The 27,463-nt window shown below is 46.6% G+C and overlaps 1 protein-coding gene across 1 annotated transcript; it reads right to left on the bottom strand.

Moving 5' to 3' along the window:
• NT5DC2 (5'-nucleotidase domain containing 2) lies at nt 1–27,284 on the bottom strand. Its single transcript, XM_062500724.1, has 14 exons — nt 26,968–27,284; nt 19,060–19,244; nt 18,279–18,353; nt 16,476–16,531; nt 14,677–14,770; nt 10,246–10,374; nt 7,099–7,159; nt 6,736–6,838; nt 6,147–6,248; nt 4,804–4,885; nt 1,668–1,754; nt 1,122–1,262; nt 819–883; nt 1–375 (listed from the first exon to the last, which is right to left on the bottom strand). Exons 1-14 carry the CDS (start codon nt 27,209–27,211, stop codon nt 114–116), a joined length of 1,686 nt encoding a protein of 561 aa, XP_062356708.1. The 5' UTR covers nt 27,212–27,284; the 3' UTR covers nt 1–113.
• Nucleotides 27,285–27,463: the final 179 nt, after the last annotated feature.

The following is a 27,463-nucleotide window of genomic DNA, read 5'->3' on the forward strand; positions in this document are numbered from 1 at the left end:
ACACATACGCAAGTGTCGAACGCCCTTTAGTGGTAGACAGAGGTGCTGCCGGCTGTGCAGCCCGGCCCCACTCCAGCCCCGGCTGTGCTGCTGCTGCCTGCAGTACCTGCCCTTCACCGGATGTGCACCATCTCCTCCAGGAAGGGGGTTTTCATGCAGCCTGTGCAGAGCTGATCCATCCAGAGCGGAGCCTCGTGCTGCAGAGGGGTGCGCCGGGGGTAGAAAGTGAAATTCACGTCGTAGTTGAGCAGGCAGCTGATGGAAGCCATGTAGATATCAGAGAACCGCACCAGCCGGCGGGAGAAGTACGTGGGGTTGTGGAAGGTGCGGAAGATGCTTCCAAACTGGGGGTTGAACAGGTTCTTTGTCAGAGACCTGAGAAGAAAGAGATGGTGTTCTGTAGCTAAAACTGGGGTCACAGATTCTTCTCACCCCCTTAGCCTTGGGTCACTCCTCTCCCTGAGTGTTAGGGGATCACCCCAAGCATGCCCTCCCGAGGCTGTGATGCAGAGCAGTCCCGGTGCAGTGAGACCAATGAATATTCAGTGTAGTCTTACTCCTGTTATGGGCAGTGTCAGGAGCTGCAGTAGCAGACAGCCCACCAACCTCTCCCAGCACTCCCCTTTCCCACCTTGCCTTCAAACCAGTCCAACCTCCCAGGCTGCAGGACTGCACTGCTGCATGGCCCCCACCCAGAGGCAAGAGACCAGGCAGGACCAGAGTCCAGCAGCTGCAGCAGCACTGTCCCCAAAGCAGGTTACAAAACAAGGCCTGGGAGCCCCTAAGAGACCTCACAAGTGAGGGGGGAAAATGCTCACCTGATCTCCTGCCGTTCCTTCATCCACTCCAGCAATACTTGCTTTGACTCTGCATCCTGATACATCTGCAAAGACAGCAGTAGAAAGCATCATATCCATCAGTCCTGCAGGCCACACCTCAGCTCCCTGCAATTTCCACTGTAACTTATAAACCCAGAGCCCACTGCACCAGGAGCAGGATAAGATACTTTTGAGAACCAGGCAAGATGGTACATTTTGCCGTGCTAAATCGCCATGCTAAACCCAAAATTCAGACTCAGAAGGCAGCCTCTAACCTGTCCTTCTCAGCCAGGAGCTGTTTACCTGCATTCTCTCCAGCAGCCCTGTCAGAGCCTGCTGCCAGGTCAGGGAGTGCATGTACTGCTCCGTGTTTATGATCCGGATCTCTGTCTCCAGTTCAGGAACGATGGCTCCAGTCCTCCAGCCATGACGCAGCATGAGGTCCTGGAGGTCAGGGTGAAAAAAGAGCCAAGAATTCAACATAAAGACTGAAAGCCAAACACAACCCTGGTTCCTAGTGGGTTTGTTCCCATTTCACGTTCTCAGGGGACAGCCGTCCATGGCCCATGCCAGTAACAACCATCTCCCAGTCACTAAGATCAGTTGCATGAAGCACCTAAAAGGGTGGGAACAATACAAATTGCTCTCAAATTCACACTTTACCCACAGAAAGTACTTCAGGAGCCTTTCCTCCAGTGCTTGCCTCTGTCTGACAGCAGAGGGAAAGCCTCTGTGTCCTGTGGGGTGGGGGTTACCCAGCACAGGCCTGAGCACTTGAGTCCAGCTGCAGCCACAGCAGCCATGTGGGATTGCTCGCACCTCACTGGAGAGCTGAGACATTTCACTCACCGCAAGGTCACTGTACAGATGGTCACCAAAGTAGAGCACTTTGGATCCACGCCAGCCCGTCAGCCTCAGGAAATCAAAGAGGTTGCCCTGCAAGTGACAGGAGCACAGAGTGAAACGTGGGTACAGGCCACCTTAGCACATGCAAGTGTGAGCACTCTCAAGGGATGTCAACCTGCTCTCTGCCCCAAAGGGTTTTGTCCTTCCCCACCTCACTTCATTTTCTTCCCATGTGACAATCGCCTGTACATTCCCCAGCTTTTTTAAGGCTAGAGAAAACTTCCGAAGAGTTTTTGCAAACAGGGAATTCAGGGGAAATTCTGTGGTATAGGGCACAGCAAGTCAAGAAGACAACACGGTCTAAAAAGGCAACAAAAGGAGACAGTTTAGAGGCCAAGAGAATTAGAAAATTAGAAAATTAGAAAAGCCTGAGGATGAGCAGAAAGAAATCCAGGTGTTCTGGGTTTAGAAGTTGTTGGTCACAGCTGATAATGATTTCACCTCACAGGGTGCACCAGAGGGAAGGTGAGCATTGACAGGCAAGGCTTTTGGAGTCAGGAGCTGCTCTACATCCCTGGCTACCATCCCAACCTCAAAGATTAACAACACCCACATGTCCACAGGAACTGTTTAACCAAGCCAAAGAGCCAGGCAGCCTGCACAGATTCACAACTGAGTAAAACAAACCAAACCAAACCCCAAAGCACCAGCTAAAGCACAGCACCATGCAGCTTTCAAGGCTTTCCAAACATCCACATATGCACAGAAGGCACTTCAGGGACTACCCTTCCATCTCCACACAAGTTTTCCACATGAGTCATGAAAACAAAACCCAATAGGAAAGGAAAAGGCCCATCAATGCCAGCACAAGCAGCCAGTTCAAACCTATGAGCCACTCAGCAGCAATCCTCTGGCCAGTCTCCAGTGGCAGGAGGGAGCCAGCACCCCCATCCACCAGCACCAGCCTGGCCAGAAAGCCCCCAGACACAAGGCAGCCCTCCAGCAGCCACTGGCAGCTTGCTGTATGCACAGCTAAGGCTGCCCAGGACCAGGGTGCTGGGCCTTCTGTTCCTGCAGCATCCCTGGAGCTGAGCAGACTTCCCTTAACAGCACAGAAACAGGACCAGGCAGCCTCTGCACTTCTTGGATACAGAGTTGCTGCTGCTCACATGAGGGCTGCTCAGGAAGCCACTGGCAGAGAAGGAAATGGAGCACAGCCTTGGAAGGAGGAGAGTCCTCTCGCTGTGCTCCAGTCACCTCAAACAGCAATGGACCTGACAGCCAGGAAACTTGTGCTTGGGGCTCCATGGAGCCACAGACCTGTTCTGAGACCTCCAGGTCCTGCTCTCCTTTCCCCCAAGATCACAGGTCTGGAGAGGGATGGGAGCACCAACCTGGCACATACAGAAAACACCACATCTGTTGGAACAGAGGGACTAGGGGGCATCATTTCTACTTCCCAGTCCCAAGGCCAAAACCCCTGAGGTCCCATTCATGGGATACCCACAGCAAAAAGCTGCCACTCAGCCATGCTTCAGAGGACAGGAGCAGCTCAGAGGCCTCTGGCAACACCATCAGCACAGGCCTGTGGCCACTAACACTTGCCAGAAAGAAGCGTATTGTGGCACTCCAAGAAACCAAAAAATCCTGGAGGCAGGGTAGGCTACAACCAGGATACCCACTCCATCACATCTAACAACAACAGTTAGGCAACAGACTTAATGCAGTCAGCTAAATATCATTGTGGGGAAGAATTGGAGAGGGGCTCAAAATCCTATCCAGCCCACCTTCCTCCCTCATCTTTTCCCTTCCTCAGTGCATCACTCACTTGGGTGAGCAGCCTGTGGCCACAAGATATATGTGGGTCAAGAGCAGGATTGAATGCAGCAATAAACTCCATGGGTGAGGTGTGCCTTTCTCCTGAGGGAGCTGCTAACCCACTGGGAATGAGCTCCACTTGCATGTTCCCAGCTCCGAGCTCTTGGCAGAGGATGGGACACCAGCCCAGCACTTTGGCAGACCCACCAAACAGAGGTTTCCTAACAGCACTACTCAAGGACATGACCTACTCTGTCACCACAGGTCAGGTCCCAGCTACTTGACTGCAGTCTCACTAACAGTTTCTTCCCGTGGGATTGGACAGCTCAAATAACCAAGAACAAACTGTCCTAAAGCCAGAGGCAACTTGTCTCAGGGGACAGACCAGCTGCAAGGACAACGAGTTCACCAGAGCTGCAGCTCATCTTTGGACATGTTGGTCCTTCCAGAAGGGGAGAGTCAGGAGCCAGGCTTTGTACCCTCTTTGATCATCCTTGTTTCTTTATTCCTTATTTCTTTATTCTACACAAGCCCACCTTTTCTAGCCTTATGGAGAACAATTTGGAATGAGGTGTGGAAGATCCTTGCAGGTTTCCAAGAGCTGTGCCTTTTTAGCCTTGACTACCACACTCTTGGGAGCCCCTCCAGGACAAGAGTTTGAGGACCAGGACAATCAGAAGAGCTGAGGGAAAAGTGCACAACTGGCATGCTGGACAATGGCAGAGCAGAGCTCCCAGGGTGAAGGTTTCATTGTACACGGGGCTGGGGGACACTCACTGGCCCTTCCCACACATCCAGGGGATGTTTCCCTACCACTCCATCTCACACAAACAGGGCAGCAGGAGGGAAAACCCAGCCTGGCAGAAGTAACTCAGCAGAGGTTCCCTTAGGCAGAAAGGCAAGTACCTCACACCTTAAGCTACCTGGCCCTGCTCTGCCTTTTCCCACTTGTCCCTGCCCCTCCATCCCTAGTGCCAAGCCCATGCTGAAAGCACTGTGAGGGACAGTGTCCTACTAGGCCAGTGAGAGCTCCTGGGGACAAAGGGCATCTCCCACTGCCCCACAGCCAGCACAGAGCCCAGAGCCTGTCTCCTTACAAACACCTTCTACCTACACAGATGCTCTTTTCAAGGACTTGTGTGTCTTACTTTTGCAACACCAAACATGAACGAGTGTCCTACAGCAGAAGCCATCATTTCCCCTTGCCCTGTCCAAGCACATTATCCTGTTTTTCCAGTGATTTTCAGAAGTGCAGGCATGTTGTAAGCCCCCACCATTTCAGACTCCTACTTGACACCCCTTATGCACCCATTCACTTTACCTCTTTGTAGATCTTTCCCTTCTCCAGCTGGTTTATTTTGTCCCACTGAAGTGAGCCTTTATCATCCAGTTTTCGAAAAGGTCTGGGAAAAAACAGAGGGAGATGTCAACTTCTTTTGATTTTTGCTGATTGTTACCCAGCAACCAGAACGTTTGAATCACAAAACTTGTTTACCTATGTAACAACTTGAAATAAAAGCTCCACATGAGTTCTAAGTGACCTGCTGGGCCTTCTGCACTTTTTTCTCAGGGGAAGAGAAAGTATGAAAGGGAAACACCTTTTCAAAATGCTTCGATTGACTGTAACCATTTCATGTTAAAATCCCTAACAATACTTGTTTTCTCATACAGAGAGGAAGAAAATAACCATAATGACTCCCTCTGAAATGCCAAGGCCAAGAAAGCTTTGCCATCACTTTGCCAAACACTTTGTGTGCTCTTCCAACGTGGCTATGGCCCCAGCCCAACAGAGAGCATGGAACATCCTAATAGGATAAAGCAAGTCTTAAGAGAAAATGGAAAGTAGTCCCCTTGCTGAGTTCACCAGGTGAACACTGAGCTGTCTCCTGTTTGTCTCGAGGGCTTGCCATGACATTCTCCACTCCATGAGTGGATCTTAGGCACCGGGCAGCCATAGGTTTTATTTCCAGGAGGGCCAGATCATCATAGCTCCAGGCTGCGCCTGTAAAGCACTTCACCTGCAGCTCTTGAAAAAAACCTTCACCAGGCCAGCACCTGGTAAAAATGGCACCTTTATAAAGCCATTCCATAGGTTTATTCCAGCATATGCCAACAGTCTGGGTAATGGGGGAGGAAAATACAAACAAAGGAAAGAATAGACCAATCCCCCAACTAAGCAGACACAAGTTCCCAAAGCAAAGAAGCCAAAGAGCAAAGTAAGGACAGCAGCATGTCTACAGGCAGTTCCTAACTGACCACAAAACCCAGCTGCCACGTACAAAGGCTTCCAGAACTGCCAGTTCCCAAACAGCATCTATCCAGTACAAACAAGACCCCAAAAAACCTCAAAAAACAAACCACACAGATACTTGCTGTGGGCAAGAGGAAAAGGAAAGATTTTGTCACACTCTCAAGACAAGAAATGGCTATTTCTCATGCCAATTTTAGAAATGTGTTTTCTGCTTGTCTCTATACACATTCTATCCACTTATTCCCAGACTGGCCAATTCTTGCCTCCTCAGAGAGTATCTGAGAGAACATTAGAAGGTTGAATACCTCCTGGAGCTAGACTATGCTTAGCAAACCACTGCTTTCTGGCAGCCAGAGGAGCAGTTCCCTGCAGGGAGGGCCCAAGGCCCAGGCAGGACTGCCCTGGACACGTACTTCCGCCGGTCAGTGAAGAAGTTGGGCTTGTCTGCTTGCACAATGACCATGTCGAATAAGTCCCGCCAGTTCTTGCCAACCATGTGTTTCATTCCTTTGTCCCTAAGGGCAAAGGAACAGAAAAATTAACAGAGCCAGTACTTTTTTTTTCACCCAACACTGCATCTTTACAACAGTATGACCTAAATTCACTTATTTCAGTAACAGAGAAGAAAGTGGAGATTTGTGAACCCCCCCAAGGTTGTCTCATTGCATGAAGCATGGATGGTGTACTTTATTTCAAGCTGTCATACATTTCCTTCTGTACCATGGGAAGCCCAGGGAAGTCTGTGATGCAGCAAACACTGCTAGAGGCAATAGAAAGTGTCAGTTCTGTAATGTTGTGGCCAGCCACAGCCTTGGAACTTCTTCAAAAAGTGACATCAATGCTGTGGGTGCAACATTCACCACAAGCAGTTCCCAGAGAGCTCCATGTCTACTGCCACAAAACCCTTCCCATACAAATTCCAGGTGCTCAGAGGAGGGAGCACCCTGCACAGCTCTTGCTCTGCCATGATGACCCATATTGATGAGCAATAATGGTACTCACACAAAGCTAAAGGGACTGTTTGTGATGAGGAACAGTTTCTTCTTGTGGTTCACCAGGCGGTTTAGCACAGCATAGATTTCATCCCCATGTAGAATATACTGTTCTGTAACAAAATGAAACACACAGCATCAATCAGAACACTTTGGCATAAGTCATGACCACATTTCTATAAACCAAACCAAACCAAACCTAGCCCCTATACCAACAAAGATGCAAGAGGTTTGAGTTAGATCCACCTCAGGCAGGCAGGCAATGAAGCACCATGGTGACAAAGTGGCCTTCCTCATCCCCATCAGTCCTATCTAAAGAAAAAGACTGAGGAAATGACAAGTGAATTTGGCACCAGAGCTCTATTTAACTCACCCATATCTTTTTCAATCCATTTGTACATCACTCCTTTCACATGAACATCTCTAATTGCATCCTAAAGAAAAGAGCAGGGGGGAAAATGTTTCAGTTTTACAACATGGCATTCCTGTTTCGCAACACGCAAACCTACTGCCATCACTAAGGACCAAGGCAGTAATGACACATCCCCTCCTTGCTGAATGAACAAAAGCTCCATCACTGCAAAGCAGAAGAGCCTGCCCAGCAAGGCTTACCAAGATGCCAAAAGAAGAGTGTGGCTGGCACAGCTGATGCAGTGTAAGGGGGGAAATGGGACAAAACCTCAAAACTTAATTGTGAAAGCACAAGTTCCTTCCTGCTCTTAGAAACAAGTACAGGTTACCCCACTGGTTCCAAGGCAATAAAGACTGCCACTCCAAAACCATTTACTGTCCCAACACCGTACTGTCTCAGACACCAGGCAGCTTTACTTCCTCCCTGTGCCTGTGGAAACTCTGCAAAGGGTGACCCGAAGGACAGGAGTGTGGCTGGGGTGAACAGCAGCAGAGGAGAGCATCTGTGATCCCAAGGTGTTCCCCACAAGCCAAGGAGAGCCACAGCTCCTAGCCCTAGGTTACCAGTGTGCACAGGCAGAGCAGAAGCTCCCACCAGGAGGGTGGCACAAAACACAGCTGGGAGGGAAGCAAGTAAAAACAGATGTTGTCAAGGGCACCCAAATATCCTCTCTTTTCCAGGCCAGAAGCCAAGATTCAGCACATTTTTTGACACACCCAACTGAGATTCTGCCCAAGTCTCCATCCAGCAAGATATGCCAGACCCACAAAACCATTTCCAGAGCAGCAACACAGTTTGCAGCGTTTGCACATGCACATGCTTGCTTGAACAGCACTGTTTTCACCCGTGACAATTTACACAGGTAAACAAATGCTGCCTTTCCCCAGGACCATTAAACTCCTGTTACACTCTGTGTGCCCCTTCATGAGCTGCCCTTTCAGACTGAGTCCCACATTCACCACTGATATCACTACAGTGACACTTGCCACACAGTCAACAGCTCTCATGGCAGTGCTGGGGAAACCTCCTCATGACCCCAAAAAAGTTTCCTTCAGAGCTGAAGAGAACCACAACTTACAGCTTAAAAGGGGATGATGAAGGTGGGAGGCATTACCGCTTCAAAATGGAGTTTTAGGAGCTTCTTTCCACCATGTGGATTTGAAGGGCAAAAAGGCAGAGGTCACATCTCATTGCCTTATTGGAAGGGATCTGAACAGAGAGCAGGAGCTCTCTGAAAGAAAACAACTTTCTCTTAACCAGCACTGTCAATAAAAGCAAGCAGAACTTTGGACCTGTGTCAAAACTACCTTTGCAGAGAAGAAAAATTTCAGTGTGCTTTTTCCCTAAACTCCTGCCCTTCAAAAAACAAAAGAAGAAGAAAAATAAAAAGGAAACTATAATGGTTCTGCAGGTAAAGTCATGGAGCCTTGGTAGGTGTCAAACAGGGCTCAAAAAATGCCTCCAAGGGGAAGCAGGATAAACTGCACATTCCTAGTCTCATATATGAAGTGACCAAACTGATGTGACAGGACTACTTTAATTACTTACCAGTTTCAGCCTTTACCATACCCCAGGGTCTGCCCTTTTGACTCAGTGCAGTGCCTGTAGCACTTAACCTGCTCCTAAACACACAGGCTGCATCAGCAGTACTACCAAGAGTTACAGCAGGGTGTCATGTTAAGCCAGTGCTGCCCTAACAGCTAGGCTGTGCAAGTCCCCTGGGACACCTGTCTGCAGGCACAGAAGGATCTCTGTGCTCATGTTCACAAAGCATTTCTTTGTGCTTGAACTTGGGTACTGCAAAGGGATAAGTTCTGCAAAAATGTTTGTTTATCCACATTTATCCACAGGAAAAAAAGCAAGACCTCTTCTGGTGAGAGCACACAGTGGTCCCTAGTTTCAATCTGGATTTCAGGCATTGCCACAGATTTTCTGTCTTAGCTCTCTTCTTTGCCTACTTTAGTTGTTCCTCAGGGATGACCACATTCTCCACCAAAAGGACAAAGTCAGGATTAGCACTCAGGAGTCTGAGGGCTGGACCAAACCAGTTGCCCTGCATTGGACATGTATCAGCTGTGGCAACCATCCCCCTACTCTCAAGTTTTCAATTAGGAACACATCCATTTATCTCAAAAATAGGTACAGAAGATACCCTTCACAAAAGGCCTCAGGAGTCAGCTGTATCCCCTTTTCCCATTTTCCCCAGCCCAAGACATCCAACACACTTCAAACATGTTAAGGTCTTGTGGGAAATGGGCTGGTATGTTCCTATCAAACACCAACAGAAGGTCAGGACACACAGCTGGCAGGTGGATCCTTATCACAAGGCAGCAGCACAGACATGGAGCTCCATTTCCCCATGGAGCCCCACTTCCCTGCCAGGACTGAACAGCCAGTGGGTGAGCCTAAGATTCCCACAAGGTACAAATCAAAAACCCTTCTCCATGGAAAAAGGAATGCAATAAGGAAAATGTGTTGTCTGTCAGCATAAGTAACCCAGAGCAGCAATCCCAAGCACTTAAATCTTGTACAAAGCATTAACTAAGATGTCAAACAGCCCCAACAATGCTGATAATCCCACACAGCCCTTTCAAGTGCCACTTAACCCCTTGGAGTAAATGACACATGAAAGCTACAGTCACCCACTGGATCAGACCACAGTCACCCAAAGGATCAGACTGCAGCTGCAAGGGGTACAGCATTCTCCAAGCAAGCAAGGACAGGTGTTTTACAACAATCACTGTATAAAGTAAACTGTTTGGTACACAGCTAGACCAAGACTCTTTGAAAAATGAGATACTAAGGAAAACAAAAGTCTGCAGAACCAGAAAACATTTACACAAGCTTTGTGACAAATTTCTCATGGAAGGACCTAAGCAGCCTAGGCACTCCTACATGAGATATACCAGAAACACCAGCTCTGTAGTACAGACAGAACCCAAACGTTCTGAAAACACAGCTTTGAATATTCCCTGGTAATGCTTTGATCTAAAGGGACAACAGAGCTGTCACATCAGGCTGGTCACTGCCAGCCCCTTGGGTCTGGGTGCTGCAGAGCCCACAGGTCTGATGTGGTGTGAGCTGTGGGGCAGTTGACATTTCACTTACAGATATGTCCTTGTAGAGATGCACCTGGTCAAACTCAATGCCATGAGTGATGAAGTAATCGATGACTGAAGAGAGCAGTGTCATTTCAGGAAGGGAAAAAATGTCCATAAACTGCTTAAGAGATGGACCCTGGAAAGCAAAAAACAAAAGGGAGCCATTAAACCAAAAATACTGGGAACTAAACAGTAAAACCAAGAAGCAAACTCATATCACCCAGCATCATCTGAAATATATTCCAGGCTAACAAAAAGAAAAACACTAGTGTGGGAAGTCCCAGCCCCTCAGCAAGCAGCCCTCTCATCTCAACCAAAACACCAACCTTGAAGAGAGAGAGAGGTATCTCCTTCACATAAATCATTAAACAAACCCAGCATCATTAATACCACAGGGTGAAGATGGTTGAAACAGGGAGTCGGTCCCAGATATTTGTATTTCAAACTCTTTGGAGTTTGGAGTCCACTTGGACTCTTGGCATTAATACAGGTGCCAACAGATAATGCTCTGCTGCAGCAGCAGCAAAGGGCCTTGCTGAAGATGCCACATTGCTCACCTAAACCAGACTGTGACACTGGACACAGGGCACCAAAGCTGCTCAAACCACATTCCAGTGAGGTTTCACAAGGCAGTGTAAGGATCACCCCAACAAGCCATTTGTCAATGCCTGTCTGTCACTACAGAAAACCCAGAGGAAAAAGAACTCCAGCCCACCAGCAGTCAAGTGGAAATAGACAATTACATCCTATCTTAGGCTGTATTTGCAAGAAGTAACCAGGAGTATGTATTCTATCACCACCTGTTAAAACCTGGTGGGGTAGTGTTCTTCATCTCTTCCATGACCCATCCCTCATAATTCCGGGGGGGGGATATCCTCTGTTAATGGGCCAGCTGTTAAAAGCAGGCAGGGCAGTTTTCTTTATCTCTTCCAACCCATCCCCTGTCCAGGAAGATATCTTCTGTTAATGGCCATTGAGTCCCACTGCATGACTGGTAAAATCACAGCATCCCACTGAGAGATGCTCCAGCCAGAGGGAGGAGCCGAGCATTTCCTACCTAGATAAAAATCTGAGGTTTGGAACACCAAGGGAGTCTTTTTCCACTGGATTCCCAGAGGAAGACCAGGCCCATGTACACCACCACTGGACCTTCAGAGGAAAATTGCACCCTTCTACAGGATCATTGCTCCAACAGAACCACATCTGTCACTGCAGGACTGAAGCTACCATTTGATGGGACTGCTACCAACACCCTGACCAACACGGTGTCAGGTTGTAGTCTGTCAGTGTTTTTTTTTTTTTTTAATTAATGCATTTTAATTTTAATTTTGTTTTTTCTAGTAAATAACTGTTATTCCTATTCCCATATCTTTGCCTGAGAGCCCCTTCCTTTCAAAATTAAAGTAATTCAGAGGGCAGGGGTATACATATTCCATTTCAAGAGAAGCTCCTGCCTTCCTTAGCAGACACCTGTTTTTTCAAACCAAGACACCTCCTGACCAAGGAATAACTCCCCTTGCATTAGGCAGAGTTGCAACTCTCATGCATATTTGCTATTGCTACTGCCTATCAATCAAAAACCTATCAGCAGGACAAGGGTCCCAGAGAGGCTTTCCAGTAAAATAAACTTTGTTTATCCTGTAGATACCACCTGTGCAGAGGACTGCAGTGAGTCTGTCTTGCAAGATGAAGCTGGGATCAATATTTTCATTTTCCATCAATAAAGGCCCAAACCAGAATGGGGACAGTTACTAAGGTCCTGCATATGGAAAGCAATTTGGGCAGCACACAGACCTGCCCATGAATCTGGTCACCAGCAGTGCCCTGGCAATCCAGTTCCATCATATCTGTGCATGAGCTTTGAGCAATCCAGGACTGACAGCTGACAAGTTGCAATGCTGTAGCACAGTCCTGGCCCACTTCAGAAAGTGCTTATTAGAGCTGTGTGAAAAAGAGACATGAAAGCAGCATCCAGAAAACCACAAAAGGTGCAGATGGTGGAAGCTGACAGGGCCCCTCTTGCCTAATGACAAACGCATGGCCCTGTCATGCCAGGATGTGTAACAAGAGAACATCTCTTGTTTAGTCTGGCTGGATAAGGGTGGCACAAGACCAGCCCTGCCTAAAGGCAATACAAATTGGGGTCAAAAGGCCAAAGGAACAACAAACAGCATTTTATTTTGAGGTGTATTACCAGAACATGCAGCAATCAAAAGCTATGTTGGTATGCTGAGGGTTATATGATTTCCATCTACCCAGCAGAGGCAAATTTCACCTACAGCAAAAAAACAACACAAAGGGCCACATACCACACATGGTGGTGCTGCTTAGGATACTCACTGAATACTTCCAACACTTCTGTCCATTTTGATGTCTGGTTGCTAAGGGAATATTTCTCCCATAGCAAAACCAAAAGTTTCAGTAAACAGCCTTCATCTTTTTTCCTGTTCAGAGATTCTGGGAAAGAAGCAAGAGGACAAACACAGGCAGTTCCTACTGAAATAACTAGGTATGGGATTTAGCAGAGCAATGACCTCTCCTACCTCTCAATACCTGAAGTACAGAGGAGACAAGTAAATGTCCTGTGTTAACAGCAAAGATTTACCTTGTCAACTCTGATTTAATTTCTGTGCCTCGTGTCATTTTTCTACAGGGCAAGTCCAACATCTCCCAGTTGCCTTCAGTGGCCTTGACTTCCTTAGGCAGACATAGTGACAGGATTCATGACAAAAATTGGACTGTGCTTTCAGAATGTTACATGTACTTTTCCTACAACACCCATGAGATCTCCACCTTCATTACAGGCCATCACATGTAAAGCCACACTAGCTGCAGTGTCCTACCCTGGGAAAGATCTGTACCCACTTAGTGCAGGTGTTGGGATACTGGCAGCTGTCCACACACCCCTGCTAGAGAACCAGGAAAACCCTTAATGAAAGTATTTGCACACTTCAGCTGTATCAGTCCCACTTATCTTATTGCCTGTTAGCAACCTTCCAGTTGCTCATACAGCAACATCAGCATGGCAGACTGAGGAGGACAAATCAGAGACCCCTGCTAAAGGCTCACTCCTCACCTGTTCACACCAGAAGTCATCTTAACCCTTCTTTCATCTTTCTCACTAATGTGGGAAAATATGCCCCACTCAGTGGCACAGGTTGAGCAGACATCGCTGAATCCAAATGCCATTAGTTCTACACTACTTTTGTTCTCTCTGGGATCCACCTGTAAGTTCCTGAAGTCTATTACATTACTAGGAGAGGAGATTCACCTCTTCACAAAGACAAAGCTGGTATCTCTACTTCTGTGGCCAAACTTTTCAATAGCAACTACAGGAAAGAAGAAAGCACCTGGTACATACAAAGCACAGAAAGACACCTCAGCATAAGCACCCAGTCCTACAGAAGGCTACAACTTGACGCAGGTTTCATGTTCACAATTACTTAAAAAGAAAGATGAAATAATCTCAAGTTTGGCAGGAGTGAGGAGAGCTGCACAGGAGGAGGCCAATCAAAGGCAGTTTACAGACAGAGATCAAACTGTAAACAAAAATGTCCTATTTCAAAGCTGGAAACATCATTGAGCTATAAACAGAGTATATACTTATCCAGAAAGCAACCACTCAGATTAATTGTTCCCAAGAGAGAAAGAGAAAAATCACAAAGTGACCTTGCTGGAGACTTCACAGAGCAGACTCACAGGGATATTACCAGAGGAAGTGTGCCCTTCTCCTTCCAGCTTCCCCTAAGGCACCAGAACTAAGGCAAGAAAGAAGGCAGCTGTGGGAGAAAGGATGTGAATGGTCCTGCTTGGCCGCTGCACTACACGAGACACTCAAGGAAGAAAAATCTCTCCTAATTCCTCTAGTTCAGGCAACCAAGGGATTTTTACAGCTCCTACAGACAGAATGTCAGTATTTTACTGCTCCCTACATTCATGGACTAATAACCTATAAATAATATCCCCTGAGCAGTTCTAAAGGAATGTGGAGGGAGATCTTAACATGAAAGGAAAAAAACCCTGCCCAAAACCAAAGAGAGAAAGACACTGGGAGCACCCTACTGCTGTTACACACAGAGACCCCCTCCGGAACAGCTCACTGCAAACACAAGCACTGCAGACTGCCCCAGTAGCTTGGGAGCTAGATCTGACCAGGGAACAAGCAGGGAACAACTCCCTATCAGTTTTCAAAGGCATTCAGCTCTAGGCCAATAGCCCTGGTATTTAGAAATGCTTTGCAGATGTCTTTTAGATGCTAAACTGCTAAATAACCTCTGGGGCATATTCCCACTAGAACAAAAACACACATTGCAGCTCACTGGGGACTGAGCCTTTCCAAGGGAGGCCACAGTCATTTACATGTGCATACAATTCCCTCTGTTTTCCAAGCTGTTCAAAGTGCTGCTGCTACATCCCAGCAGCCAAGGGCTTACAATACCTTGCCATAGAAGTCACTCATCTGGTACAGGGGGATGTGCTGTGTGCCACCATAGAGTTCAATCACCTCTTCATCAGGCACCGGTTTGAGCCCTCTAGACACAAAACAACACAGTTTGTCAATAATCACCAGTCTGCACAGTGCTACAAACACTGGAGAAAAACAGGACGGGCAAACAGGCTCTTCCCTAAAACTGAAAAATTCCTCCTGCTCAAAAGAGACAGGCAGAGAGCCCGACAGCTCTAAAGACTCCCATAAATCTTTTCCAAGACATTCCTCAGATACCTCGTTTGTTCCTACAAGTTAATTGAGGGGATTTAATCACATTCCAGCAGAGTCCAGCCAGAGGCTTCTCTGTGTCTGCTGTCAATTTGCTGGCAGGACTGCCCCACCAAATCAGCCCCACGACCTGACTTGGGCAGCACTGGGTAGCTAACTTGGTTTGGAGATGTTCCTTCCATGAGATACATCACCTTTAATGAAAAGGTGTAGGAAGAGGGCTCGCTGAAAATGGACTTTCCTTCTTATTCATTTGTCCTAAACAGAACAAGATCTTGACTAAGACCATTCAACAGAGAAGGCCGTTTTTCCCAAAAACACCAAAAACATGAGTATGGCTGATCTGTGCACTTCATAACACCAGGTTATCTGACTGCTGCAGGTTTTGCCTCTTGCACAATTTTGATGACTGTTTGCTCAAGCAGTTGGCAACTTTCCCTTTCTCCTTTTCCACTCAGTTATGATACAGCACCTAAGAAGTTAAATGTTGCCTCAGTTGTGCTCAACAGCAAAGGACAGTTTAGAAGGACACTCCAAAAAAAGACAGTTACAAAAGGATACTAGGGAAAAAAATTAAAATGTGTTTTCACTAAAAATCTCTTTATGAAGCTGAAGCAAAATATAAGGCAGTACAAAACCTCTGGTCTCCTCACCCCCCAAGCTGGCACTCAAAGAAGCCAATTCTCTCTGGTTATGAAACTCCCTTCTTAATATTCTTAGTGTGTTTACTGTAACTGAAGCTTAACAGCAAAAGGGCAGATATCAAGGAAAAAAATGCATTGTCTTCCACGCTCAGGAAACACAACATAGGATTTACAGGAGATTTACTACTGTTATTTATAAATTACTACTTTCTTACACACCAACCCCACTCCTCTTTGGAGCAAGGTGTTTTCTCACTCTCCGGTCTCACAACTCTTATGAGAAAAATTTGCTCTACACTCTTTCAGCCACTTATTCCAAAGTATACCCAGTTCTTTTTGGAGAACTAAAGGAAAAATAGGATAATTCAGGACTTAAAAGTGAGCCCAGATTCTGATGCAGTATTACTTACTAACACATGTCTGTGTTGCTTTAAGATGTAATTTGCACACTCAGATCACTCTCCAAGGCATAGCAGAGCATTGCAGGGATACAATCCTGCCTGGAAAAGACAACTCCACGTGTGAGCCACATACAAGAGGAGCTCTTCCCTATTGGCTCTGTTGGCTCTCAGGTGTTAACCCAGCCATGCTGCAGCTAAAACACCACACAGTGTACAGGAGTATTAACCACTGCACCAGGTGTAACCATTACAAAAAGCTCCTGGTCTTCCCACCCACACCTGGCTTGAAATGCTTGAGAAAAAATAACTCCCTGCAATTATCTGCCAGGTAAGCATTTGAAGCAAGAGCAGGATGAGCCAGACAAGACTGTGCTCTGCTCAGGAAAGAAGCAGAACAACATACACCATGAACATATAATCAGATCCACTTTTGAATATATAAGCATTTAGAAAATGATTTTCAGAACTGACAGACCTATATGCAGTCCCCAGCTGGACATAATGGAAAGCATCGATCTTCATGAGAAGACTCTGTGACAAGGGATAGATATTTACTGTTAGAATTGGGTTATTGTTAAAATTTACTCAGAAACCTTATTAAAGTTCCACACAAATGACATTCAGAAAATAAAGTTCAGTATGAGCATCCCACATCTATGCACTTTAGACAGCAGTTATTCTCCAGTTGCTTTTAGACACATTTATTCATACTGTGAGTTTTTACTGGCCTCTCTGGCAAAAGACCATCATTCTATGAGCCAAAGTCTGTTACACCCCAGCTTGTAGAGGGATGCAGCTGAAAAACAGGGACAATATTTCTGTGCCTCAAGACAGTCTATTCTTCCTTCAAGAAAACACACATTTCAAAGGAGCATTGTGTGCACAGATCTATGATGTCCCTCCATATTTATCTTAAGCAGAAGTGGGCAAGATTTACTTCTAAGCATAGCTGCACTCATTCATGTTCGTCACACAAGAGCTCTCCCCTCCCCAGCAGACACTGATGGAAAGATGTTCAGGAGCACACCAGGCTGGTAACAGAGCTTGCTCTGCATTTTTAGGATCAGACTCCCTTAATGATAATCATTCTGAAGCTGTAACACAAGTCCTTGGGCATGGAAAACAGCTTCACATTGAACCCACATCACAGCTTGCACTGGGAACACTTTCATCAGGATTCCCTATCAGAGCATCTTGTTACACTGCGGGCAGACCTCCCAGGAACCTATCAGGAGTGCAGGCAAATGTGCTGGAAGTTTTACTGAGACAGGCACCACCCAGATTTCTGTGTTTTGCAAACTCTGATCCTGAGAAAAGAGAGTTCTCTACTTTCTACTCACTCAAAGGGTGCTTTGCTTGGCCAGACCACTTGCCTGTGTTTCTCAGATATAGCAGCCAAAGACTTAAACAGAAAAAGAACCTTCAGTTTCCCACAGATCAGCTTCTTGCTTTGTAAGGCCAGAGGCATGAGTGGTTTGCTGCCATGCTGTCTCCAGTTAGGACAAAAGACAGAAAATCTCTAGTTTTTTCCTTCATTCTCTTTAGTCTCTCCTGCTGGAGAACAGCACACACATTCCAGCTTGCACTGCCTGCTTCCCTGAGTTTGCTCAAACTCAATGTACAAGAAAGCTACCTCTGAAGCAACTTTCTCTGCTGTGCTCCCACCTGATGCCTGGCTGCAGCAGCCAGCATGACATCACTGGGCATCAGGCTTTCAGGGAATGGGTCCAAAGCAGTGAAAAGGGTTAAAGCTAATGCCTGCACTCTGCTTGCCTGTGTTCCTAAGAAGTATGCATCTCAAGTAGCTTGGATCTTATTCCAGTCAGTCCTATTATTCGGGGTGGGGGGTGGGAAAGACTTCCTAAAGCATTCTCCTGACAAGTCATTTCTATTATTAGAATAAGACATTATGCCTCTGCTCCTGGCAAGTACTTGTAGATGCAGGATTGAGTTTTGTTGTTTAAATCTCCTGAAAGACAGAAATGATCACATAAACAAGCTCAGTTCTCTATTAATTAGCCTGTGGAATGAATTGACTTTTAAATTGGCAAGGCTGTTTACCAGAGGCCTTTGCTAGAATGTCCCGTTCTTCTGGAGGCCAGGCTGGCACAATAGACATCCTTCCTTGGGGAAGAACCCAAGCAGTGAAAAGCACAGCCACACAGACCCACTGGTCATTTGGTGACAGCTGTTATTGCAAGCAATGACATAAAGTATTTCCACTAAAAACATAACAGTGGAAGACAAAACCCAGGAGAGTGAACTTTGTACAGCTTACCTTTTGTACATCATAGTGAAGTCCACGTATGGCAAACCCTGGAATGTAGTCATACTTCCCAAGCCCTTCTGGATACTGGGAAGACAAACAGTGACATCATTAGAGCATAAGCACCAGATAATAAAAAAAAATAATTTAGTCCTGCTTAATTTTGCCCCTTCAGCCAAGAAAGTAGATGAATGGAGTAAGGCAAAGAAGCAGGATACCCAAAACTAGTTTTTCTCATGTAAGGGACAATAGTGAAAAAGCATCAGATACAGTGAGGACACTTCTCAGAAGATCCACTCAATGAATATATTGGGTAAAGACTGGCACTGCAGAGCCCCTCTAAACAGACAAGGGAGATGCATACAGATGAGAATAAATGCATAAGCAGTCACCCATTGCAAACAGGCTGTCTGTTCTGGGACATGCTCTAGAGCATCATCCCATCAATCAGTACATGCCAAGAACTGCACAGTGTTGGCCCATGGTTTATGTTTAGCCACCATGTGCACCTCCACCCAGCAGTCCTGTAGGCATTATTTCCATTGCTGAGTACAGCTGACCAGAGCTTTCTCACACTAAGGCTCCCACTCCACGTCTATAAGACCTCAGCAATGTACACCATGCTAATTTATCTCGAAATTAATTCTGCAATCAAAGTCTGCAAAATATTAAATTTATGTCAATACATCAAGCAATTGACATCAAGCGTGCACAAAGCCTGCACAAGCACTGTCTGGGGCTTGCAAAGACAGTAGCAAGCTTAACTGAGTAGAAATTCTTAGCATCTCATTACCTTAAATTGTTCTATTAGGATGTCTCTGGCAGTGTTGAAAATCATGGAGTGTAGTAAATTAGAATACTGTGCTAAGGTGTAATCGTAGTCAAAGCCATAGATCTCCACATCTCCCAGGCTGATCTCATTGTTAGCATAGATGGCAGCGGGGTTGAGGAGATTGCAGACTCCTGGTGGAAGGAGATCTAAGAGAAAGGAAAAGGAAGAGGTTAGACAAACTGAGAGCATCACTCAAGTTTAGACTTTTCATTCTGGACCTTACAGCAGCTGGAAATGCTGCACAGCCACAGCAAAGAGCACAGAGGTGCTGTCAGAGGCTGCTGCTGTTAGCTCACTCAATCTCCCCGTGGAAAAACACACTGGGATACCTCTGGCTGCACCTGGAGATAATGCTCTCTGTCATCTGCACAGTCAGACGGACCTTTTGTGTCAGGAAGCTGCAAAACAATGCCCCCTGGTCTCTGTCCTACATGAAGCAAAGCAGACCCGAGGTTTTGAAAGTGTCAAATTTCTGTCTCCGAGCAGCTGCAGTTTCTGCAGGCTTCAGTGTGATGAATCACCAGAAAAACACACACCCCTCACTTAGAACTCGCACAAGCAAACAGGCTAACTCTCCTCTTGGAAAAGTCTAGGTTACTCCAAATCAGAAATTCTGAGGTTTGTCTTTTGGCATTTTTTCCTTCTCATAGAGGCAACCAGACTTCACAGAGTAATCGTGCAAGTACCATTAGGAGTTTTTAAATTTTTGTATTAATGGGCAGAAAAAAGTTCTGTACAAACACCTACATGTACAAAATACCCCACACTAAGTTATGCTCCTGGAGCATGCAATGCTGATAGCAACAAGTTATCTGCTTTCCTCTGATAAACAGCTGTGTACACAGCTCAGTCCTTGCGTGTGGTTTGTCACTGCAAAGCAGGGTTACTGTTCAAGATGCTTGGGAATAACACTTAGCTCCCCAGACCACTGAGAAAATGAGGTGAAGTGACCAAGCAGCTAAACTACCTATATATAGATCCCTTCCCAGAGCTAGTTGAGACAGGAGAGCTTTTGCTCCCCTGCAATGGGAGAGGCAGGAACAGATCTTCCCACAGTTTTCCCACTCCATGAGAACCGACCCTTGCAAAAAGAAAAATAAAAATAGTTCCATGTAGTAGGTTGCCTGGTCACAACCACACTGGGGGACAGAGGGGAAGGAGACATTTCCTCTCTCCTCAAAGATGGATCCTTTTCTCTTTGAATGACAGAAGAGCGGGCATTTTCCAGATTCTATTCAGCATCAGTGGTAGGATTTTTTCTCTTCCTACCTTAACTTTTGGCTTTTAGCAAGAACCCTTGTCCTGGTTCTTTAGTGCTTCCTTGCTATAAAACCAAGTTCCACCTGTGTCTGGAATAAAAATGACATTATTAGAAAGAGATACCAGCCCTGTCCAATAAAGACTTTGTCTGGAATTATAAGAGAATTTAGGCAAAGGTCTCAAGTTCTTTTGTGAGCCTTAACTCAAAGAGAGGTAACCAAAGAAATAGGTTCAAATATTTCAAACTGTTTCTTTCTGGAAGGGGGGGGGGAAGGGAAGGAAATCACTGTTACAAAATATGCCCATCTTTCTCTCCTGACTTCCACTGGCCTTCAAATACAACTCACCAGATCATGTGGAGAGGAACCACTAGAAAATAAAGCAGTCTATCAAGGCAGGAGGGCTGACTTACTGGCTACATGCCAGGAACGAAAGCTCTGTCAGTGCTCTGGTGGTGGCAGATTCTTAGGAAAATCTGGAAGATTCTTAGGACAGTGGATGCAATCCAAGTACTTTCCATTGAGACTTTAAAAGATAGGAAATGTAAATAGGATTCTGACTTGGGTTGCAATGTAGGATGCAACCAAAATCATGTATTCTATCATGAGCTGTTGAAACCAGATGGGGCCAGGACCCATCCTTCCTCCAGGAAGATATCTCCTGTTAATGGCCATTGAGTCCCACTGCATGACTGGTAAAATCACAGCATCCCACTGAGAGATGCTCCAGCCAGGGGGAGGAGCCGAGCATTTCCTACCTAGATAAAAATCTGAGGTTTGGAACACCAAGGCTGTCTTTTTCCACTGGATTGCAGATGAAAACCAGATCCTTCTACATCATCACTGGACCTTTGGAGGAAAACTGCACCTTCTACAGGAGCACTGCTCCAACAGAACCACATCTGTCACTGCAGGACTGCAGCCACCATTTAATGGGACTGCTGCCAACACCCTGACTGACTGATGGTGTCAGGTTATACTCTGACTCTGTCAGTGTTGGGGTTTTTTTGTATTACTGTATTTTTATTTTAATTTTCTTAGTAAATAACTGTTATTCCTATTCCCATATCTTTGCCTAAGAGTTCCTTAATTTCAAAACTATAATAATTTGGAGGGAGGAGGTTTACATTTTTCCATTTCAAGAGAGGCTCCTGCCTTCCTCAGCAGACACCTGTCTTTCAAACCAAGACAGATTCAGATGACCACAGCTTTCATCCTGTAATCATAAATTGTCTTTGTAGCACAAATAAACAGAATTCCACTTCCTGTCCTCACCTCCAGTCAACTTGTGGAAATACCTTTTTCTAAGCTTACACAAGGATTTGCTGGGTGTTATTTTTCTTCCTCACAAGGAAAATGATGACACAACCTTGATCCCATCTCAGGGAAAATGTGCAGGGCTTTCCTCTTCTATTAAAGCACTTTTTTTCTTTTTATGACATGCACCCAACTTGCTGCTACAATGTCCCTACAGAGAGGTCAAGCTCTTCCAACATTCCCCTTCTGCAATCAGATTCAGGACAACACATTTTGATAGCCTGAGAGCATCACAAAATACCACTGCCTGAACCCCACCTCTCTTTTCACAGAAGACAAGAGAATCTTCTAGATTCAACCACACATGCCAGCCACAACTTTTGCAAAAATACCATGAGGAAAAGCTAGGGGAGCAGTAGGATTTTTTAACAAAGACAGGGCACTGTGAGCTTCACCAAACAAGTCCTACCTGTGATCACAAGCATAAGCAGTTACTGCCCACAGCACGATTTATGAAGTACATTTAGACCCACTGAGTGAAGCAATGCTCCTCCCTGCCAGCCCCAAGGTACAGAGCCTCTCTGCTGTCCTCTGATAGTCTCTTGCCCAGGTCATTTTTCCCCACCCACATTTTGTCACTCACACAGCATGTTCTCTCTTACCTCCTAAGGGCTGAAAAAGGACGCACACAACAGGCAAAATTATTGACACCCACTGCTTCACACACGGGGTGTTTCCTACATTCACTTCCCCAAGCACCACACATCTCCTTGCTGTTTCCTATTCCACATCACTCACAACTCACAGCTTGCTCTGTCCACCCCATCATCCTACATTTTGAATTTACAGTAATTTCAAAGTCACTGCTCTTCTGAGAAAGGAAGAAATCTCTGAGGTTCAGTCTAGAGATTCATGATGCACATTTGTCTCAGTGTAAATGTCCTTTTGCAGCACTCTCCTCAACAGAGCTGCAGGTCCCCATCTCCTTAAACTCATGCAGTCTCCATGCAGGTTCCAATTACAGCAGGGAAGACACACAACCTGGGAGCACACACAAAATCAGTTTCAATACAAGAGCCCAAACATGCCTCAGGGTTACTGAGCCGGGTTTCAATAAGCTTGGTTTAATTGTCTTTGTTTGGGAGTTTGGTTTGCCTTTTTTGTGGAGTTTGTTTGTTCTTTGAAGATAACCTCCTGGGTGGTTACCAATCCTTAGTGCTTACTAAGGTCCTAGGCTACAGGCTTGGGAGCTGCTGCTCTGCTGACACTCCACAAGTAATCTGCCAGGGATCTTTGTCTCAGATTTCCTGGCAATTGTCAAATAAAAACAAACAGACACCCACCAGAAGCTCATGAAGATGCCATTTTTCAAGAAAGATAGCTTTTGCTTTTCCTCTGCCAAGACACCATAAGAGACTGCTGGACAGATATGAGAAATTAAAGAAAACAACCACACAAAACAAAATGGAGACCAGTTTTGGTTATTAAATAATAATAATAATAATAATAATAATAATAATAATAATAATAATAATCCCAACTACTCTTTCTGTCTGGGTCCTAACTAGAAAGGCAGACAATATCAGTTAGTCACTGCTTACTCAGCACTTCACCCAGGAAGTCTGATCTAAGGGAGAAGCAGTGTGAGCACATTGGAGGACGGTGTGCAAGAAGCTGCTCAGGCACTGGATGCAGCCCCAGGAATCTCTCTGCTTGCACAATTTGCTCCTGTTTGCAACTCCGACAATTTTTAGGGAAGTGCCTGCATGTCCATGGCACATGATGAAATTCAGCAGCAAAGGCAGACCACAAGAAAGAGTGTTTGATCTCGTGCATCCCTTACAGCTGGGTGTAAACACACAACAACTCCTTCATTTTCCCACTGTGAGAACCTGGACAGCTGTTTAAACCAGAGTGTCTCCATGAGAGTACACAGGAGTCTCTTCCCAGGCAATAACCCACATTGTTAGAAAGCAATAACTCTCAATCCCCAGCAGGAGAGCAGGGATGGAAACAAAAGCAGGTAATTAACTGTGAGCAGCCACTAGAGACACCATCTGGCCCCTTCCAATGTGAAAAACGCTCTGGGCAGGAGATGCCAAGCGTGTCTCCCGCTTTTTTGAGCTCCCGCGGTGCCAACAACATCCTGCAGGAAACTCCTGTTGTCTCAGCCTCAGATCCAGCACGTTAGTGAAGAATTATACACAAACAAGGCAACTCACCCGCATCTCTCACACCCTTTGTACTCCCAGAAGTCCAACACAGCAGATATCTGTACTAATTTCTTCCTAAGACAAGTAGGGAAAAGAAGGCTACAGAGAAGCAGATGGCCATCATCCATGTTCTTCACGAATCAAAAAGTTTCCCTTGTACACACTAAATTGCTTTCTAAAGACAAACTGCCAGTTTTCCTCCCTTCCAAATGCCCCTTTATCCTCTTGAAGTGTTGTTTTGTGCCATTTCCTGCAAGGCACTCCCACCAGCCAAAGCAGATCCCTCTACCAATAGGGTAGGAAGGGAAAAATATTATCTAAAGACCATTTAATTTCAGAGTTTGGATTTATGCCATTATGCCTAAATATTCTGGGATTTCCTGGTAATGAAATCTACATTAACTAAAAGCAATATTAAAAAAAAATTTCATTTCAAAAATACATTTTTTAAATATACAAAAGCACTAGAGAAATGATACAAGATTTCTTCACAAGAAAAAATGGGTTATATCCAAGAAAGCAGAATTGGGAAGTTTACATAACTGGTCACTCTTCCAGTTCTGGCTGTTCTCACATTTAACCATGCTCAAGCTTGTCATGTAGAGGCAAGTTTGCAAATATTGTAAAAGTTCCCTAGGAAAGCTGAGGTAGTGTAGCTGCTGTTAACAGACTTGGAACACCTAGGAAAAAGCAAACATGTATTTATAGCCAAAGCATCACTGGCTTGACAGTCACCTTGTTTCAGGACTGGGTATTTCCTAGAGTGCAAGTCTTCAAATCTTACTGAGAGCTTATAAGCCTTCCTTGACATTTATCAGACCAGAAAACAGCAAGTCTTGCTCAAGTCCATCCCTCTGACCAATGTGAATGTACTTCTCCTTTTGCCAGAGGGAAAGAAAAAAAAGCACAGTAAGTGCCTCAAAATTTTCGCCCGAATTTTTTACAGGTAATGAAATTTCGTCGTAAGAGTCAGTGTTGCAATAGGCAGGGGGGATAATGAAGAGAATGGTTTCTCTTGAGTCAGCACTGAGAGGAGGTTTTACCTCAGAGGCACTCTTTGTGTAGCTACATTCTGCTGCCGTTTGTATCACCCCACTCCAGCCTGGCAGAGCACAGATGTGTTTATACAGAGTTGAGAAATTCTTGTGCCTCTGGCCCCAAACCTGCACCACCACTGAGCTTTACTGCACAGAAACTCGTCCTGCACATCCTGCCCCGTCCAATTCAGTCAGCATTTTTCATGCAAAAATGCCCCACAGACCTGGTCCTAAGCAAGGGCTGCTCTGAAAACACAACGAATTCTCCTGGCAGAGACCTCCCTCCAAACCAGTGGCAATAACTGACAACACAGGACAAGGTACTACACAAAGGTGGTGTTTCAGAGTGGCAAGGAGAAGGAGGCACCACAGGAGTCTGCCCAAACTCAGTGCTGGGCAATACTGAGAAGCCAAGCACAGACATTCACCTTCACACTAGAGGTAGAAATCAAGCACAAAAGAACAGACTGATGCCACATTCTGGACAACTGTTTAGTCATCAAAGCAACAATTAAAACCAACTTGGACCAAATCTATCTCTTCCTGACAAGATCTGAATAACAGCATCGTTTGGGGAGCTGCTCTTCAAACAAACAAGGGCCTTATCCAACATATCTGATGGTTACCTGAAGTGGGGTCTGCTCCGTAACATTTAGGCTACTTCACCCGACTTCCTTTAGCATTTACTCCTGGTGTTACTGCTCCACCTCAACTAATAACTGTATCTCTTGCATCACAACAGAGTTATGTGAACACAAACTTCACAGACTCACGTAGCAAACCAAGCATTTTGCCAGGAGACCGTGACACAGCCTATTAACACACATCTGCATTTATGGTTTCAATTCCATTCTGGAAAAGAAAATAATGCCTTTGAGGATAGCAAGGTCCAAACAGCAACAACACAAACATTGCAAATGGGGATTTCTTTCAAGCAGTGGAAACAACTCAGCCTTGGAGAGTATTGCCAAAGCTCCAGTCCTCTGTCAGCATCTGTACTGCCTTCAATGGCACTGGGAAAGGAGCTCTGATCCTGGAAGGCAGCAGGCTGAGCACCTAATGGATCAGCAACCAACTCGTTTACGTTTGTGTGTCATGAAGGACTCGAGATTTTATGCCAAATCCAGTGGACTGGAAGATGGGGGAGGAAGGAATGACAGATCTTGCCAATCTCAGAACAGGGAGAAAGCTCTTCCAGATGCCTATGGCTGACTGCCGTCCTTATCCAAGCCCTAGGTAAACAAAGGCTAAGGGAGAGTTCTGTAAGAGCAGGCACAAACTCACACTTCCTAGCTATCTACAGTGCCTACCTTCAGCATTCCAAGCATCAAGAAACCAACAGGAAAATGTTCCCTGCCCTCATGTCATTAAAGCTATTTTTAGGAGAGTTTAATACAGTGGCAGTCTCCTACTGCCAAAAAGACCACAATCCTGTTTTACGCACAAACAGATTTGGCAAGAAGTTTTCTCCTCGCTTGGCAAGATTTCAAAGTTCCCGACAGAGCCAGGTAACTTCTTGGTCAGAGAAGCAAAAACGCACTCATGAGCAAAAGGTGTGACACGTGTGGAACACAAACTGAGCTCAGGACCAGGACCCATCCCAGGAGCTGCAGCAACAGTGTTCTCCAGGATTACCCTTGTGCCAGTGGCGACTTGGACTCGTCACCCTTTCACTCAGCATCCCCATCTATTTGTCCTAGTCCAACTGCGATTCCGTACGCCAGCCAACGGCAATCTGGAGAAAAAGGCAACAAGCCCTTCACTTAGACCATTTGCCATGACAATGCCCACGATGTAAGGAGCCTAATTATGAAAAGTTCCATATACCCTGCATGTCCCGCAACGCTGAGTCCAGCCGGGGAATCTGCACAGAAGAAAGGCCAGGATGGGGAGAGGAAGATCAAGTTTATTTCAGTGAAATAAAGCCATCCCAGAGAGCCGCGGGCGATGGAAGATGTGGATGGCATCGCCGGGGAGCAAGGCTCTGACCCGGCCCCTGCACAGCACGGGCGGGGAAAGGCACCGAGATGCAAAGAGGAGAAAGGAGAGGGGGAAAAGAAGGACGGAAAGGCCGGCCCCGGCAGGACGTGGCAGCCCCCTTACCGTAGACCAGCTTTTTCATCTCGTGGTACCTGGCCCACAGGTAGGTCTTGGTGTCGGCGCCCTCAGCCGGGACGGGCTGGCCGCCGACTCTGCCGGGGGCCGCCGGGTGCTGCTCCCGGGGCTGCCCGTGCCCGCCGTCCCCGGTGGCTTTGTGCCGACAGCTCTGGCAGGACACGGCCACGGAGAGGAGCCAGGGGGCCACGCCGCTGCCCCTCCGCAGAGCCGCCGAGCCCACCACCGCCATGGCCCCGCCGGACGCCGCAGCCTCGGGGCACCGCGCACGACCGGGGCTGCTCCGCTCCGCTGCCCGGCCAGCGGCAGCACCGCCGGGCGGCCAATCCCCGGAGCGAGGGGCCGGCCGGGCTGCGCCCCGCCCCGAGGGGCCGCGCTGGGCCGGGCCGGGCCGGGCCGGGCCGGGTGGGCGGGGCCGGGGCCCTCACGGGTCCCTCACGCCAGGCCCCGCCCCCGCCAATCAGGCGAGGCGCTGGGGGGTCAC

The sequence above is a fragment of the Cinclus cinclus genome, chromosome 12 (assembly GCF_963662255.1).
Source record: "Cinclus cinclus chromosome 12, bCinCin1.1, whole genome shotgun sequence".
Classification (NCBI taxonomy): domain Eukaryota; kingdom Metazoa; phylum Chordata; class Aves; order Passeriformes; family Cinclidae; genus Cinclus; species Cinclus cinclus.